This window comes from Electrophorus electricus, chromosome 1 (genome assembly GCF_013358815.1).
Source record: "Electrophorus electricus isolate fEleEle1 chromosome 1, fEleEle1.pri, whole genome shotgun sequence".
NCBI classification, from domain to species: Eukaryota; Metazoa; Chordata; class Actinopteri; order Gymnotiformes; family Gymnotidae; genus Electrophorus; species Electrophorus electricus.
Window position 1 is genome coordinate 35,943,800 of NC_049535.1, and position 15,657 is coordinate 35,959,456.

The 15,657-nt window shown below is 45.4% G+C and overlaps 1 protein-coding gene across 1 annotated transcript in view; it reads left to right on the plus strand.

The window, feature by feature from the left end:
• The window catches only part of atp6v0a1a (ATPase H+ transporting V0 subunit a1a), a 28,330-nt gene extending 12,921 nt beyond the window's left edge, over positions 1-15,409 (plus strand). The window contains exons 10-22 of the mRNA XM_035531135.1: positions 1,561-1,773; positions 4,749-4,899; positions 5,295-5,434; positions 5,757-5,923; positions 6,357-6,447; positions 6,562-6,680; positions 7,052-7,268; positions 9,710-9,817; positions 10,021-10,128; positions 11,863-11,877; positions 13,374-13,491; positions 13,736-13,907; positions 14,251-15,409. Coding sequence (XP_035387028.1) covers positions 1,561-1,773; positions 4,749-4,899; positions 5,295-5,434; positions 5,757-5,923; positions 6,357-6,447; positions 6,562-6,680; positions 7,052-7,268; positions 9,710-9,817; positions 10,021-10,128; positions 11,863-11,877; positions 13,374-13,491; positions 13,736-13,907; positions 14,251-14,344 — 1,713 coding nt within the window. The 3' untranslated portion in view covers positions 14,345-15,409. The remainder of the gene's footprint in view (positions 1-1,560; positions 1,774-4,748; positions 4,900-5,294; positions 5,435-5,756; positions 5,924-6,356; positions 6,448-6,561; positions 6,681-7,051; positions 7,269-9,709; positions 9,818-10,020; positions 10,129-11,862; positions 11,878-13,373; positions 13,492-13,735; positions 13,908-14,250) is intronic.
• Positions 15,410-15,657: the final 248 nt, after the last annotated feature.

The following is a 15,657-nucleotide window of genomic DNA, read 5'->3' on the forward strand; positions in this document are numbered from 1 at the left end:
ACACCATGCACATATCCACCTAAACACACAGACTCACGTCACGTACGCATATACACACACCTCCCTCCCACATAGCCCCCCTCCTCCCCCCACACTCCCACATATCCACCCACACACACACCCACGCACATATTCATCCCCCCCACACACACCCCCCCACATACTCATCCACCCACACACACACCCCCACATACTCGTCCACCCACACACACACCCACGCACATATTCATCACCCCACACCCCCCCACATACTCGTCCACCCACACACACACCCCCACATATTTGTCCACCCCCACACACACATCCCCACATATCTTCAACCACCCCCCCCCACACACACACTTACACCTCCCTCCCACTTATTCGCCCATCCACATACACACATACGTGCCATCCACATTTCCATTATCATATCTGATTCAGGTTCTGGTCAAGCCGATCTGTAGCCCTGCTGTGTAAAACATCCTGCCCCATCTGCCTACTGTACCAGGGCTTCAGCCCTGAGCGGCTGGCACAGTGGGCCTCTGTGGGCTCCAGGCTGGCAGGCTGTCTCGCCTGCTTTGGGTGTGGCAATGCATGTGTGCTTCCAAAGTATTTAAGTGTGTGCCCAGGCATTATGACTGGCACTGTGTGCTGTGTGTTTCTCTGAACCCCACCTGTCCTCTGCCACCTTCCTGCCAGGACCTATGGGGATGTTGTGTTATCCTGAAAAAAACCCTCTCCTCTTCTCCCCTCTACTCCTCTACTCTCCTCTCCTCTCCTCTTCTCCCCTCTCCTCCTTTCCTCTACTCCCCTTGCCTCTCCTATTCTCTCCTCTCCTCTTCTCCCCTCTCCTCCTTTCCCCTACTCCCCTCCCCTCTCCTCTCCTATTCTCCCCTCTCCTCCTTTCCTCTACTCCCCTCTCCTCTTCTCCCCTCTCCTCCTTTCCTCTACTCTCCTCTCCTCTTCTCCCCTCTCCTCCTTTCCTCTACTCCCCTCCCCTCTCCTCTCCTATTCTCCCCTCTCCTCCTTTCCTCTACTCCCCTCCCCTCTCCTCTCCTATTCTCCCCTCTCCTCCTTTCCTCTACTCCCCTCCCCTCTCCTCTCCTCTCCTCTTCTCCCCTCTCCTCCTTTCCTCTACACTCCTCTCCTCTTCTCCCTTCCCCTCCTCTTCTCCCTGTGTGTGTGCGTGTGCGCGCAGCTGTCACTCTGATTAGACGCTTGCGATTTTGTATTATAATACAGATCATGGACATTGTCTTCTGATTTAAGGCTGAAATAGTAACTTACAGACCAGTACCATTTAAACATGCGCGTGCGCGCATGTGTGTGTGTGTTTATATGTGTGTATATGTGTGTGTGTGTGTGTATATATGTGTGTATACGTGTGTGTGTGTGTGTGTGTGTGTATATATGTGTGTATACGTGTGTGTGTGTGTGTGTGTGTGTGTGTGTGTGTGTGTGTGTGTGTGTGTATGTATACGTGTATGTGTGTGTATGTATACGTGTGTGTGTGTGTGTGTGTGTGTATTCATCAGTTTAGCATTCATCACACACACACTGAGGCATGTCCTTGTCCAGGTGCTGAATCAGACGGAGGAGCACAGACAGCGTGTGCTGGAGGCTGCTGCTAAGAGCTTGCGTGTGTGGTTTATCAAAGTGAGGAAGATGAAGGCCGTGTATCACACACTCAACCTGTGCAACCTTGACGTCACACAGAAGTGTCTCATCGCTGAGATCTGGTGTCCTCTGTGTCACCTGGACTCCATCCAGCTCGCTCTGCGCAGGGGCATGGTGAGATCACACACACATGCAAATGCACACACATACATACAAATATATATACACATGTACGCAAACGCACGCATGCGCGCACACAATTTGTGTTACAAACATTGTCCACCCAATATAATTAACTGGTTTTCTAAAATTGTATTTTGTAAAGCACGTTTAATATTGTGGCCACACAATATTAAAACATCATTTTCTCATGAGCTCTAATGTGTACTTCTGTAAGTGTGTGTATGTGCTGGGATGTACATACCTGCACATTGTCACAACACATGAGCCATACTCAGTAAACACGCATCTGTCTCACACACACACACATTCGCACACACACACACACACGCACACTCTCACATGCCTGCACACACACACACACACGCGCGCAAGCCTACACAAACACATGCACATGCACATAGTCACACACACACACGCAAGCCTACACACACACAGACACTCACACACATGCTCACACACACACACAGGGGACTGGGTGTTAGGAAGGAATGCCCACATGCTCTAAGAGTGACTCACAAGTGATCTGAGATCAAAGTTTACATTTCCCAGTGTCTAGAGGGTCTGAGACCCAACCCTCCCTCTATAATCTGATATTTCACACACAATTCTGCACAGCTGCTACACAGTTGCTCAGTAATATTTATTCTGAATTCCCGGTTCTGTGCTTTATGTGGATGTAAACGTATCTGAACGTCCTTAGATCTGACACACAGCTCTAAAAGTGTCAGCTGTTCTTTATTCAGCAGCAATAAACAGAACTGTAAATAATCCAATGTGTTGGAACAGAAAGAGTCCAGTTCTCTTCATTTCACTGTACACCGATAATACAGAGGCAGAAGGAAGAACCATCCAAGCCAAGATCACTATAGGTGAGAGGTCAGTGGTTATTAGATAAAACCTGTTGCCTGTTTGGAGCATTTACCTTTGAGCTATTACCACTGAGTCAGGGAGTCGTTATCCAGTGTGTCTCATGGTAGTACATATATAGAGATAGTCCACCTCATATGACAAGTTACAAACTCGGCCCTTTTGATCAGTTATCACTGTGGGTTAGTGTTCACTGTACAGTAACACTGGGTTAGTGTTCACTGTACAGTAACACTGGGTTAGTGTTCACTGTACAGTTACACTGTGGGGTTAGTTGTCACTGTACAGTGGCTCACTGGGTAATCTGACGTGGCCTGTGTTTTTTCTACGGTTTGATAGAATAGCTTGATTGTATTTGATTGTTTTTTATTTGATTATTAGTTAGATATGAACATCTGAAAGTGTAAAGTTATGTGAACACAGGGAAGGGAAAATTATGTGCATTAGTGTTTGTGTGTGTGTGTGTGTGCGCGCACGCACAAAGTTGTTATTACACCTTTCCTCATATCATATGCAGTTGTGTTCATGCATGTGTGTCTGAATTGTGCAAAGACTCTCATCTTGCTTTCAGCAACACAGGGACAGCAGTGTCACTCTGTGTGTGTGTGTGTGTGTGTGTGTGTGTGTGTGTGTGTGTGTGTGTGTGTGTGTTTTTATTGCTCTCCATGGCTCTGAGTGTAAATGTCAGAATTCCCTTGAATATTAAGTGTATAGTAAACCGTGTGTAAGAGGATCACCACTTTACAACCACTATATAACCACTACCACACAGAACAACCACTATACCAAACCAGACAGTGGTAACAGTAGCAACAGTCACCCATACTGGGTCTTTTCTTTACAGTTTTTTTAAATTATTATTTTATTTATTTACACGTCCCATTTACTCCAGGATGTAGCATTGTGAACAACAACAGTACTAACATAACGTGTGTTTTTTTTTCTAAGCCTACATCAGTCCTGTGTGGCTGCAGCACCTGGTCTGGTGCACTGTGGGTGATTTTCAAGGGTTGTATGTGTGGAGAGGTGGGGTATGAAACGCTAGCCAGGAGCTTCAAACTGGCACACAGGATGTTCACCCTTTAGCCTTATTTAACCAGTGGGTAATTTTAGCAGGAGCCTTATATACCAATACAGACACACGCACACACCGAGCAAGACATTTATCCACTGCAAATACATTTAACAGTGTTCAGTGTGTGAGTGAGTGGACTACCCGGGTCGCTGTACCCAGGCATGGTTGACACCTAACAGAAGCCATGTAAAGACTCAGGCAGCCTCAGCGTTCAGTCATTGTGTCTTAAAGGTAGTGAATGTGATAAACATGTAATGAGTGCCTTCTCACAGGGGCACTAGGCACTAGTCCTGTTTGTGTTAAACACTTCCTTCCTGTAGGCTGTGTAAAAGTACCCTTCACTTCCCAGAGTTCTGTGCGAGTTGTAAACAGTGATGTTGTTATTTGTAATTGTTTTAGCTCAATTATTTATCTCTGAGGCTATATATGCAGATTGTCTGTTATCGCTAATGGTTGTAGTTACTGAACTTAGCTAATGCAGTCTTGCTAAAGTATTTTTGTAATGTTACTCTAGCTGTTTGCTGTTTAATAGAGCCGTAGCCCAGCTAGAGTTAGTTTGCAATGTTATTCTTATTTAGAGAAACTCAGTACCCTGATAGTGTCACAATGCTCCACAATCTTCACATTGTCTCCGACACGCTTCAGGTGCAGGAACCTTCAGACCAAACGCTGCCTTAGGTGAACATGGAGGCTGAGTTTAGTTCTTCTCGCAGCTGTGTTCTCGTTGACGTAATCTACACTGCAGTATCACGTTAGGGTTTCAGATCAGCCCTGGATGTGAAGTATTATTCCATATGCAACGCATTATGGAATAATAATAATTCATTAGTATTTTGTGCTGTATCTCGGTTGCGAGGCAAGTTCAGATCTTGGTACATGTGTTTGTCAGCATTGCTTCATGTGTGGGGGTGCATGACACTGAGGTACACTGACTGTCCTCACTCAGACGTTACCTCTGCAAACCGACAACCTGCCCAGGCCGTGTGTGATCGCACTTTTTCTGTTCCCTCTCTTTGTCCTCCAGGAGAAAAGTGGCTCGACCGTTCCCTCCATCCTGAACAGGATGCAGACCAAACAAACACTGCCCACCTACAACCAGACCAACAAGTTCACCTACGGCTTCCAGAGTATCGTGGATGCCTATGGCATCGGCAGCTACAGGGAGATCAACCCAGGTAGACCTCACCTGTACATGACTCACTCAGGTAGACCTCACCTGTACATGACTCACTCAGGTAGACCTCACCTGTACATGACCCACCCAGGTAGACCCTCACCTGTACATGACCCACCCAGGTAGACCCTCACCTGTACATGACTCACCCAGGTAGACCCTCACCTGTACATGACTCACCCAGGTAGACCCTCACCTGTACATGACTCACCCAGGTAGACCCTCACCTGTACATGACTCACCCAGGTAGACCCTCACCTGTACATGACTCACCCAGGTAGACCCTCACCTGTACATGACTCAGCAGGTCTGGGCGATAATGGCAGTGCTGACCATGTCTGTAGTCTTGACGTCTGCTCAGCTGGACGTGTCTCTCGTGTTGTCTTTGTTTCCCAGCGCCCTACAACATCATCACGTTCCCCTTCCTGTTTGCCATCATGTTCGGGGACATGGGTCACGGCCTCCTCCTGACCTGTGCAGCCCTCGTCATGGTGCTGCGTGAGAGACGCTTCATCGCCCAGAAGGCAGACACAGAGGTATCGCATGCCCACACCCTCTTCTTCCTCTGTCTGTTCATCCCTCCATACCTCCATCTCAACCTTCACCCGTTCATCTTGGCTGTTCTTTTTTGCATTCGCACTAAGGACTTCTCTCCTTAGACATTGGTGATCATGTGGAGGGTGTATGAGATGAGTGTGAGCAGAGTGTGTGTCCCTCTGGGTGTGAGAGTGTCCCTTTTCAACTTCATTACTGAAAACTGGTGAAAATGTTGTTAGGTTTGTGTTGCCAGTTAGGCAGAGTGGCACCTCTGCACATGTTTCAGTGTCCATCCCCCCACCCCCCACCCCACCCCCTCAGATCGTCAACATGGTGTTTTCAGGCCGGTATATTCTCCTCCTGATGGGACTCTTCTCCATCTACACTGGGATGATTTATAATGAATGTTTCTCCAAACCACTCAATGTCTTCGGCTCCAGTTGGAGTGTGAGCCCGATGTTCCGTCAGACGAACGGAGTCAACTGGACGTAAGTGCTCAAGACAGCCTTCTGGGCTAACTTTAATAGACCAGTTAAACTGGTTTAAACTGGTTTTAATGATTGTAGTTCTGCAGGTGTATTTGATTCACTTCAGTTTCAGTAGAACATGTTCATGTGATGGTGTGGATTACTACAGCATTCATCCTTGGTTGGGTTTTTGAGATAAAAGACAAAACAGTGGCTCATAAGTGCATGTGACAGGACACACACACACGCACGCGCACACACACGTTCACTGTGTCTAAAGTCATTATAGTTTAGTTGTGTAGGAATATTGCAAAATAATTACACCCACATTATTGAAATAAATTTGAGTGACTCATTAACAGTGTGTATGGAATGTTGATGGGAGCTTTGCATGGTTGTGTAGTTGAGTACAGGGTTACATTCTGTGTGTGTGTGTGTGTGTGTGTGTGTGTAGGTTTCAGGTCTTGAAGGAGAACAGTGTACTTCAGTTGGACCCTGCTGTAGCTGGAGTGTTCAGTGGACCCTATCCCATCGGTATCGACCCAGTGAGTCCCCAGAAACATGCCGGTCTCTCCTGCAGGAACGCAGGCTGGTCCTCTGTTAACTGTACTCCTGATCCGAGATCCAGGACCGTTTTCACGGCTCTGTCCTCCTCACAGATCTGGAGCATGTCTGCCAACAAGCTGAACTTCCTCAACTCCTTTAAGATGAAGATGTCTGTCATTCTGGGCGTGAGCCACATGCTTTTTGGAGTCTCTCTCAGCTACTTCAACTACATGTAAGTTACACTCTCCATCCTCTTCAACCGTCCTGAGCACAGTCATTGGGGTTCTTTTAGTCTGATTTGCCCGGCTGCTTTGGCTGGGGTTATAAACACTGTTCAAGTTCCCACTGTTTCTATCCATGAAATGTAACATTGCTAATGAACTGAAGAGTTGTATATCGTGTTGGACATGTTCACAGAATTTGGTTGCTATTTGTATATGTAGAATCAAACAGAAATATGTGTGTGTGTGGATGGGTGTGTGTGTGTGGATGGGTGTGTGTGTGTGGATGGGTGTGTGTGTGTGGATGGGTGTGGGTGTGGATGGGTGGGTGTGTGGATGGGTGCGTGTGTGTGGATGGGTGTGTGTGTGTGTGTGTGTGTAGCTACTTTAAGAAGCAGCTGAGTGTCTGGCTGAGCTTCATTCCTGAGATAGTCTTCATGAGCTCTCTGTTTGGCTACCTGGTGCTGTTGATCTTCTACAAGTGGCTGGCATACGACGCCAGCACCTCTCAGAACGCACCCAGCCTTCTCATCGCCTTCATCAACATGATGCTGTTCAGCTACAATGACACCACCAACCAACCGCTGTACATGGGCCAGGTGTGTGCGTGCGTGCGTGCACGAGCGTGCGTGTGTGTGTGTGTGCGGGGGTGGGTGTCTGTGTCCTGCATGTATGGATGTGCGTGCGTGAATATGTGGGTACGTGGGTGGGTGTGTGTGTGCATGCATTTAATGTGTGAAAGTTAGGGTGTAGGAGTTAGGGTCACGACTGCTGTCACGACTGCTCTGACCACACTTTTTTCGCTCTTTGCACAATTTTCACCCTCTCTTCTTCTTTTAAAACTCTTCTCTCTGCACCACGATGTGCATCTCATACAGCAGAGACGCTATTATTTCTCTTGGTCTACATAACACTCAAGCCAAGCCGTCTCTAACCCTGGATCCAAGCTGGCCGAGTGAGATCCTGAGGGAGATGTCAAAGGACACTACGTGAGGAAACGGCCACGAGGGAAGTGAGCTGGCGTCAGGAACAGGCTGAGGGCTCGCGCACACCAAGCTCTCTTAACCAGCATCCTGCTAGCCAACGGCCAGTCTCCGGATAACAAGCTCGATGACCTCGAGTGTAAACAACAGCTGGTGCAACAATGCCAGTGTTGTTACTCTCGCCCGCTCCTGCTCACCCAACCTGGAGCTGCTCACCCTCAAGTTTCGTCCTTTCTACCTTCATGAGTTCACCTCGATCATCATCAACACCGTGTACATTCCACCTCAGGCCAACACAGACACTGCACTGTGTGAACTTCATGAGGCTCTCACACAGGTTCAGGTACAACACCAGGATGCTGCACTTATTGTGGTTGGGGATTTCAACAGCGCTAACCTCAAGCCTGCATTGCCCAACCTTTACCAGCACGTAACCTTCCCCACCAGGGGAAATAGGACACTCAAACATGTCTACACCCTATACAAGGACAGCTACAAGGCACTAGCTCATCCACCATTTGGTAAGTCGGACCACACTGCCATCTTCCTCATACCAAAGTATAAACAAAGGCTGAAACGGGAAACTCCAGTTCAGAGGGAGGTCGCGTGCTGGACAGACTAATCGGTCATCAACAGCGGGAATCATCAGTGGTAACATGGAGGAGTACAAGCCTGCGGCATACGGAGTGCGCAGGGCAGTGAGAGAGGCAAAGCGGCGTTACGGGAGGAAACTGGAGTCACAGTTCCAGCAGAGTGGCTCTAGATCCCTGTGGCAGGCACTACGGACGATCACAGACTACAGGAGCCCACCCCCCTGATGAGCGTGGAGGAGTCTCTGGTGAAACACATTCTTCACTTGCTTCGAGGTTGCATCTAGCAGGGCTAATGCTAATAACGCTAGTGCTAACAACACAAATGGTGCTATTGGTACAGCCAGCAGCACATTCGTAGAGCCCACCATAGGCCAGCGCTCTCTCATCCTCACAGGGAGTGACGTAAGAAGAGTGTTAAAAAGGGTGAATACCAGGAAGGCGGCAGGACCAGACAGCATCTGAGTCCTCAGAGCCTGCTAGCCCCAGTATTCACTGTTATCTTTAACCTCTCCCTGACGCTCAGTATTGTGTCATCCTGTTTCAAATGATCCACCATCGTCCCAAAGAAACCTCAGCCTTCCTGCCTCAACGACTAACGCCCTGTTGCCCTCACATTGGTTGTGATGAAGTGCTTTGAAAAGATGGTCAAAGACTTCATCCCCTCTTCACTGCCAGCCTCCATCGACCCACTGCAGTTTGCATACCGCCACAACCACTCCACTGATAATGCAATTACAACTGCACATCTGCTGTAGTTTGTTGACTACAGTTCAGCATTTAACACTATTATCCCCTCCAGACTCACTACCAAATTGGAGGATCTAGGACTGCATCCATCCCTGTCTGACTGGATCTCCAACTTCCTAACAGACAGACCACAATCAGTACGGGTGGGCAACTGTGTCTCATCCACCCTCACCCTCAGCACTGGAGAGCCCCAGGATTGTGTCCTAAGGTCCTTGCTCTACTCACTGTACACCTACGACTGCACAGCCACTTCCAGCCCTACCATCATCGTTAAGTTTGCTGACGATACCGTCAGGAAAGACCAGACAACAACGAGAGGGCCTACCTGGAGGAGATTAAACACCTGGTGCCAGGAAAATAATCTCCTCCTAAACATCAGCAAGACAAAGCAGCTGATTGTGGACTGCAGCAAGAAGCAGGAGCAGCACTACCAACTTGTTAGGATCAACGGAACCACGTTCATTCATCGTGACATATTTATTAATTAATCCGCATCCATTTCACAGTCTCTCTCCTCGGCCACGGACAGAGCAGTTACAAAAAAGAATTTCACTGCCAGTTATACTGTGTATGACTGTATGTGACAAATAAACTTTGAACTTTGTATAGGAGTCAGGGTATAGGAGTCAGGGTACCAGGGAGTTTGTGGAGCTGTAGAGAGTGAGGTGTCAGGTGCGTTGGAGTTGGGTGGTCTCTCACTGGCCCTCTTGTCTGTAGATGGTGATCCAGTCCTTGTTGGTGGTCATCGCTGTAGCGTGTGTTCCCTGTATGCTGGTGGTGAAGACCGTGATGCTTTGGAAGGAGTACCTGCAGAAGAAAGGCCTTGTAACATACACACAGACAGACAGACATACACACACACACACACACACACACACACACACACACACACACACACACACACACATATATATATATATATATATATATATATATATATATATATATATATATATATATATATATACACACACACACACACATACACACTCACACTCAGGGCTTAAAGCCTGTTGTCTGCTCTGTAGAGCGCCCAGAACTTTGGAGGAGTGCACGTGGCCAACGGTCCCACGGATGACGAGGCTCAGATCATCCAACATGACCAGCTCGCTCAGACACCAGAGGAGGAGCTAGATGTGAGACCCCCGAGGGAGGGGGCTGTGGGGAGTAGCTTTTATTAAGTAGTTCTATTATTTAACAGTTCTATTATTACGTAGTTCGGTTAAGTAATTTTATTATTAAGCAGTTCTATTATTAAACATTTTTATTATTACAGAGTTTTATTATTAAACCATTCTATTATTAAACAGTTTTAATAGTTTTATTATTAAGCAGTTTTATTATTAAACAGTTTTATTAGTTTTATTATTAAACAATTCTATTATTAAACAGTTTTATTATTAGAGTTCTATTATTAGTTTTATTATTACAATTTTATTATTAAGCAGTTTTATTGTTAGTTTTATTATTAAAAATTTATTATTAAGCAGTTTTAATATTGAACACTTCTATTATTAAACACCTCTGTTATTAAATAGTTTTATTATTAAAGTTTTATTATTAAGCAGTTTTATTGTTAGTTATTACAGACCTATTATTCAAGTTTTATTATTAAACAGTTTTATTATTAGACAGTTCTATTATTTAAAGTTTTATTATTAAAGTTTTATTATTAAGCAGTTTTATTATTAGACAGTCAAAAATCTTAATAGATTATTAAGCAATTTTATTATTGACCAGTTCTGTTATTAAACAGTTTTATTATTAGTTTCATTATTAAGCAGTTATATTACGTAGTTCTATTATTACAGTTTTATTATTAAACAGTTCTATTATTTAAAATGTTATCAAGCAGTTTTATTATTAATGTTTTATTGTTGAGTAGTTTTATTATTGAGCAGTTTTATTGTTAAACAGTTTTAATATTAGGCAGTCCTATTATTTTAGACAGTCCTATTATTAAAATTTTATTATTAAGCAGTTTTATTATCAAGCAGTTTTATTATTAAGCAGTTTTTCCTGTTATTTCTGTTATTGAATTTTGAGGTTTCACATTTGAAAATCTGAGAATTTTTCAGACTATTACTTATAGTGACCTAGAAGTTAAAGAGCTGACAGTTCCTGAGCAGTGGATGACAGTGGCTGGAGAGTCCTGCAGGACTGTGTTGCAGGGTTACAGCTTTTTCTCTGTGTGCTATAGCGAAGCCATGTGTTCAGATGAGGTCTAAGAGTGTGTGTGTCTGTACAGCAACCACTGCCATTTGAGGTCATGTTGCAGCAGTGCTTACAGAACCGTTGATTCAAACACCCATCTTTACCCAGAATTGTCTCTCGTCTACCCTGTATGAGAGTGGCTGGCATGTTCCAGCTCTGATCTGTTGTTAATGATCATTTCCAGTTGGTATCACAGAGGAATTTGTTGATTAATTCCCTCGTAGACAACAGTTGCCTAGCCAGTGCCTATTCCAGACGGTGAGTCACAGAGAGTGTGTGTCCTGCATACCAGCTGTTGGCAGAATGGATCAGTCCCTTTAAAACCCCGCCACCCCCGTCCTGTATCCCATAGCAACCAGCTTCACAAACAAAACAAATACCCACCCTGCAGATTGGCACCAGGGTCTAAAGAGAAGACCCACAACTGTTCTGAATGTTCTTCTTTAATAGAACTTAATGTGGTCACCAGTGTGTGTGTCACTGTTTAACTTTGATCTTTTCTTATGAATCTCTGTATATTCTATATATATTGTCTATATATATATTGTCTTATCGTTGCTGTCCAAACTCCATTTTAATCCTTTTGTGTGTGTGTGTGTGTGTGTGTGTGTGTGTGTGTGTGTGTGTGTGTGTGTGTCTGCTTGCCTTCCATGCAGTCTGAAGTGGAAACGGTAAGAGTAGAATGTTTTTATTCTGTGTTTGTGTATCTGTCTGTGTGGGTGGGTGTGGGGGTTTTTTTGTTTTGTTTTTTTACTGTGTTTGTGTACCCATGTGTGTGTTTTAATCTGTGTTTGTGTTTGTGTGTGTGTGTGTGTGTTTTAATCTGTGTTTGTGTACCCGTTTGTGTGTGTTTTAATCTGTTTGTGTACCTGTGTGTGTGTTTGTGTGGTTTAATCTGTGTTTGTGTACCTGTGTGTGTGTGTGTGTGTGTGTGTGTGTGTTTTAATCTGTGTTTGTGTACCTGTGTGTGTGTGTTTTAATCTGTGTTTGTGTACCTGTGTGTGTGTTTTAATCTGTGTTTGTGTACCTGTGTGTGTGTGTGTTTTAGTCTGTGTTTGTGTACCTGTGTGTGTGTGTTTTAGTCTGTGTTTGTGTACCTGTGTGTTTTAGTTTGTGTTTGTGTACTTGTGTGTGTTTATCTTTGTTTGTGTACTTGTGTGTGTGTGTTTATCTGTGTTTGTGTACTTGTGTGTGTATTTTAATCTGTGTTTGTGTACCTGTGTGTGTGTGTATGTGTTTGTGTACCTGTGTGTGTGTGTATGTGTTTTAATCTGGGTTTGTGTGTTTTAATCTGTGTTTGTGTACCTGTGTGTGTGTGTGTGTGTGTGTGTGTGTGTGTGTTTTAATCTGTGTGTGTGTACCTGTGTGTTTTAATCTGTGTTTGTGTACCCGTGTGTGTGTTTTAATGTGTGTTTGTGTGTGTGTGTGTGTGTTTTTTAATATGTGTTTGTGTACCTGTGTGTGTGTGTGTGTGTGTGTTTTAATCTGTGTTTGTGTACCCATGTGTGTATTGTTGGACCTTCTCAGTCCGTGTTGAATGCTGCTTTAACAGGTGTTTAATGCTGAAATAGCTGCTATGTCTTTCTCGAATAAAAGAAAATAATAAAAGAAATGTCTCACCACACATCCGGGAGACTTGGTCAGTCTCACCAACCTGCCCTGCCCCAAGATTCATAAACACCTGCACCCAGAACAAGTTATATAACAGTAAAAACCAGACATTAACTTCATATGCAAATTACCTTCACCTAGCTGATCAAATTCTGGGAATTCTTACCTGGATTAATGATCGTTGAGACAACAGTGAGATGTTCCACAGCACTGCCATCCAAATTTTTACAAATTAGTAGTGTTCTAACGTAGATGTCACGTAAAGTTGCTCGGCTGTCTGATTATGGTCTGATGAGGTGGTGACATTATCCATGAACATCAGAAGATTTGACCAGTTTAACTGAGGAGGTTGTAGACATTAAATATCAGCTTTCAGTTCTTTTTGTTCTCTGCCTTCTCTCTCTCTCTCTCTCTCTCTCCCTCCCTCTCTCTCTCTCTCTCTCTCTCTCTCTCCCTCCCTCCCTCCCTCCCTCTCTCTCTCTCTCCTCTCTCTCTCTCTCTCTCTCTCTCTCTCTCTCTCTCTCTCTCTCTCTCTCTCTCCCTTCTCCCCCCCCAGGTTGATTTTGTAGATGTAGCAGTGAATCAGGCCATCCACACAATAGAATATTGCTTAGGCTGCATCTCAAACACAGCTTCATATCTACGCCTGTGGGCCCTCAGTCTAGCGCACGCACGTGAGTCTCTCTCTCTCTCTCTCTCTCTCTCTCTCTCTCTCTCTCTCACACACACACACACACACACACACACACACACACACACACACACACACACACACACACACACACACAAGCCCCCTCATATCTACGCCTGTGGGCCCTCAGTCTAGCACACGCATGTGAGACACTCTCTTACACACACACACTTTCTAATTCAGCAGGTGTTTGTGCAGTTTGAGAGTGTGTCTTCTGTCCCTGGCAGAGCTGTCCGAGGTCTTGTGGTCGATGGTGATGCATGTTGGTCTGGCCTCCAGGAGCCTTTTTGGTTTCCTCGGTGTGTCTTTCATCTTTGCGTTCTTCGCCACAATGACGGTGGTCATTCTCCTGGTCATGGAGGGCCTGTCAGCCTTCCTACACGCTCTCCGCCTACACTGGTGAGGCCACGCCCACACACACTTCTCCCACACTAAAACATCTTGGGCCTGATAGGCTTCTTTGTTTGTTTGTGGGGTTGTCATGGTTTAAAAGGATGAAACGTGGTTCACTTACAGCTGAATACAAGAGAAATCAATCTCTGTTGCCCCCTGTGGGTGAAGCTTGCCGTAGCTTTAAGGCAACTATGTAGTAACTCACGTGGCATCTGTCCCATCTCATACATGGAGTTCATTCAGAAATGTGCCGTTCACTTGTGACCTCTCTCTCTCTCTCTCTCTCTCTCTCTCTCTCTCTCTCTCTCTCTCTCTCTCTCTCTCTCTCTCTCTCTCTCTCTCTCTGTAGGGTGGAGTTTCAAAATAAGTTCTACACCGGTCAGGGCTTCAAGTTCTTGCCCTTCACGTTTGACAGCATTCTGGAGGGACGATCTGAGGACTGAACTCACCCGACCCAGACCAGTCCGTCATAGACCTGTCCATCATAGACCAGCCCGACCCAATGCAGACCAGCCCATCTTAGACCAGCCCGTATGATGGAGTCTTTATTCAGTCTGTGTGGACTTGTCTGGGTGGACTTTCTGTTCCTCAGCCTGGGAAAAATTAAAAGACAAGAAAAAAAAAGGGTCAAAAGGTGAGAGGGGAAGAGAGGGGGAGGTGAGAGGTTTGTTTCAGGAGCTACAGAAGGGCCCCCAACATTTTCCTGGTGGAATTTTCAGTATTTTATTATTGATCTCGGATTTTTGACTGGCCTTTCGTCTGGAAGTTTTGCAGTGTGTTTCTCTCTCTGTCCTCCTTTCTTAGCCTGAGAAGTTTTCGTCCACTGAATGATTTCTTTGGGCATTTTCGTGGTGAGGTTGACCCTCAGGATGGCTCTGTCCTCCCTCATGTCTGTCCACCTCTCTTACCTGTACACGTCACCAACAAACAGGACTAACAGTCCACAACGTGTCCTCTTGTGATTATTGTGTGTGTTTTACCTGATATCCAGGACACTGATCCAGGACAGAATATCACAAGGCCTGAACCTCTGGGTCATGTGACGATGGCTGAGCTAACCAGACACTAATGAAGGAGCTCCAGGTCACAGCCCAGTGTGGCGTAGTTCGTTACCCGCGCACTCACAACTGCTGCTGATAAGTTTTGTTTTTCCTTTAGTGCTGTGAATAATCAGACATAAATCATCACACTCGGATGTCAAATCACACATTTACAGCTAAATGTATGCATTCATCTTCAGTGTTGGTTGGCATGTCCTGTTTGAGTTTCTTGGTTTGACCTACCCAGTTCATCATCTCAGACACTAGACTTCAACCCAATGAAGACGTTTGCCCTGTGTGGCTTTACACACTTACATGCGGTAATTAAAGTGCTTGTCAATAAAGAAGCGGCACGGGAGGCAATCATCCCATCTCTCTGTCCTGCCTGGTGTAGTGGGACTGGTCACGGGAGCACATAGGGAATTCTGCTTACTGCCTTTTTAATACCCAATAAATTCTGAATGCAAACCCCTGTTTCAGGAAGTCTCTGAATAACAATAGTTCTAATTCTGCCGTCAGTTTGGAAAACTTGGAATAGCCTTGAGCTGACATAATTGTGTGTTGTAGATACGAAATGTATTTGTAGATGTATATCAAAGCGTGTGGGTATGCGTGCTTGCGTAAATGTGTCTTTGGCAGCCTCCAAAAGGGTCGAGCCTGAGCCAGAGATGGTCAGCGTGGGTGTGGCCTTACGGTAAGTGACTGTTCTAGAAGGA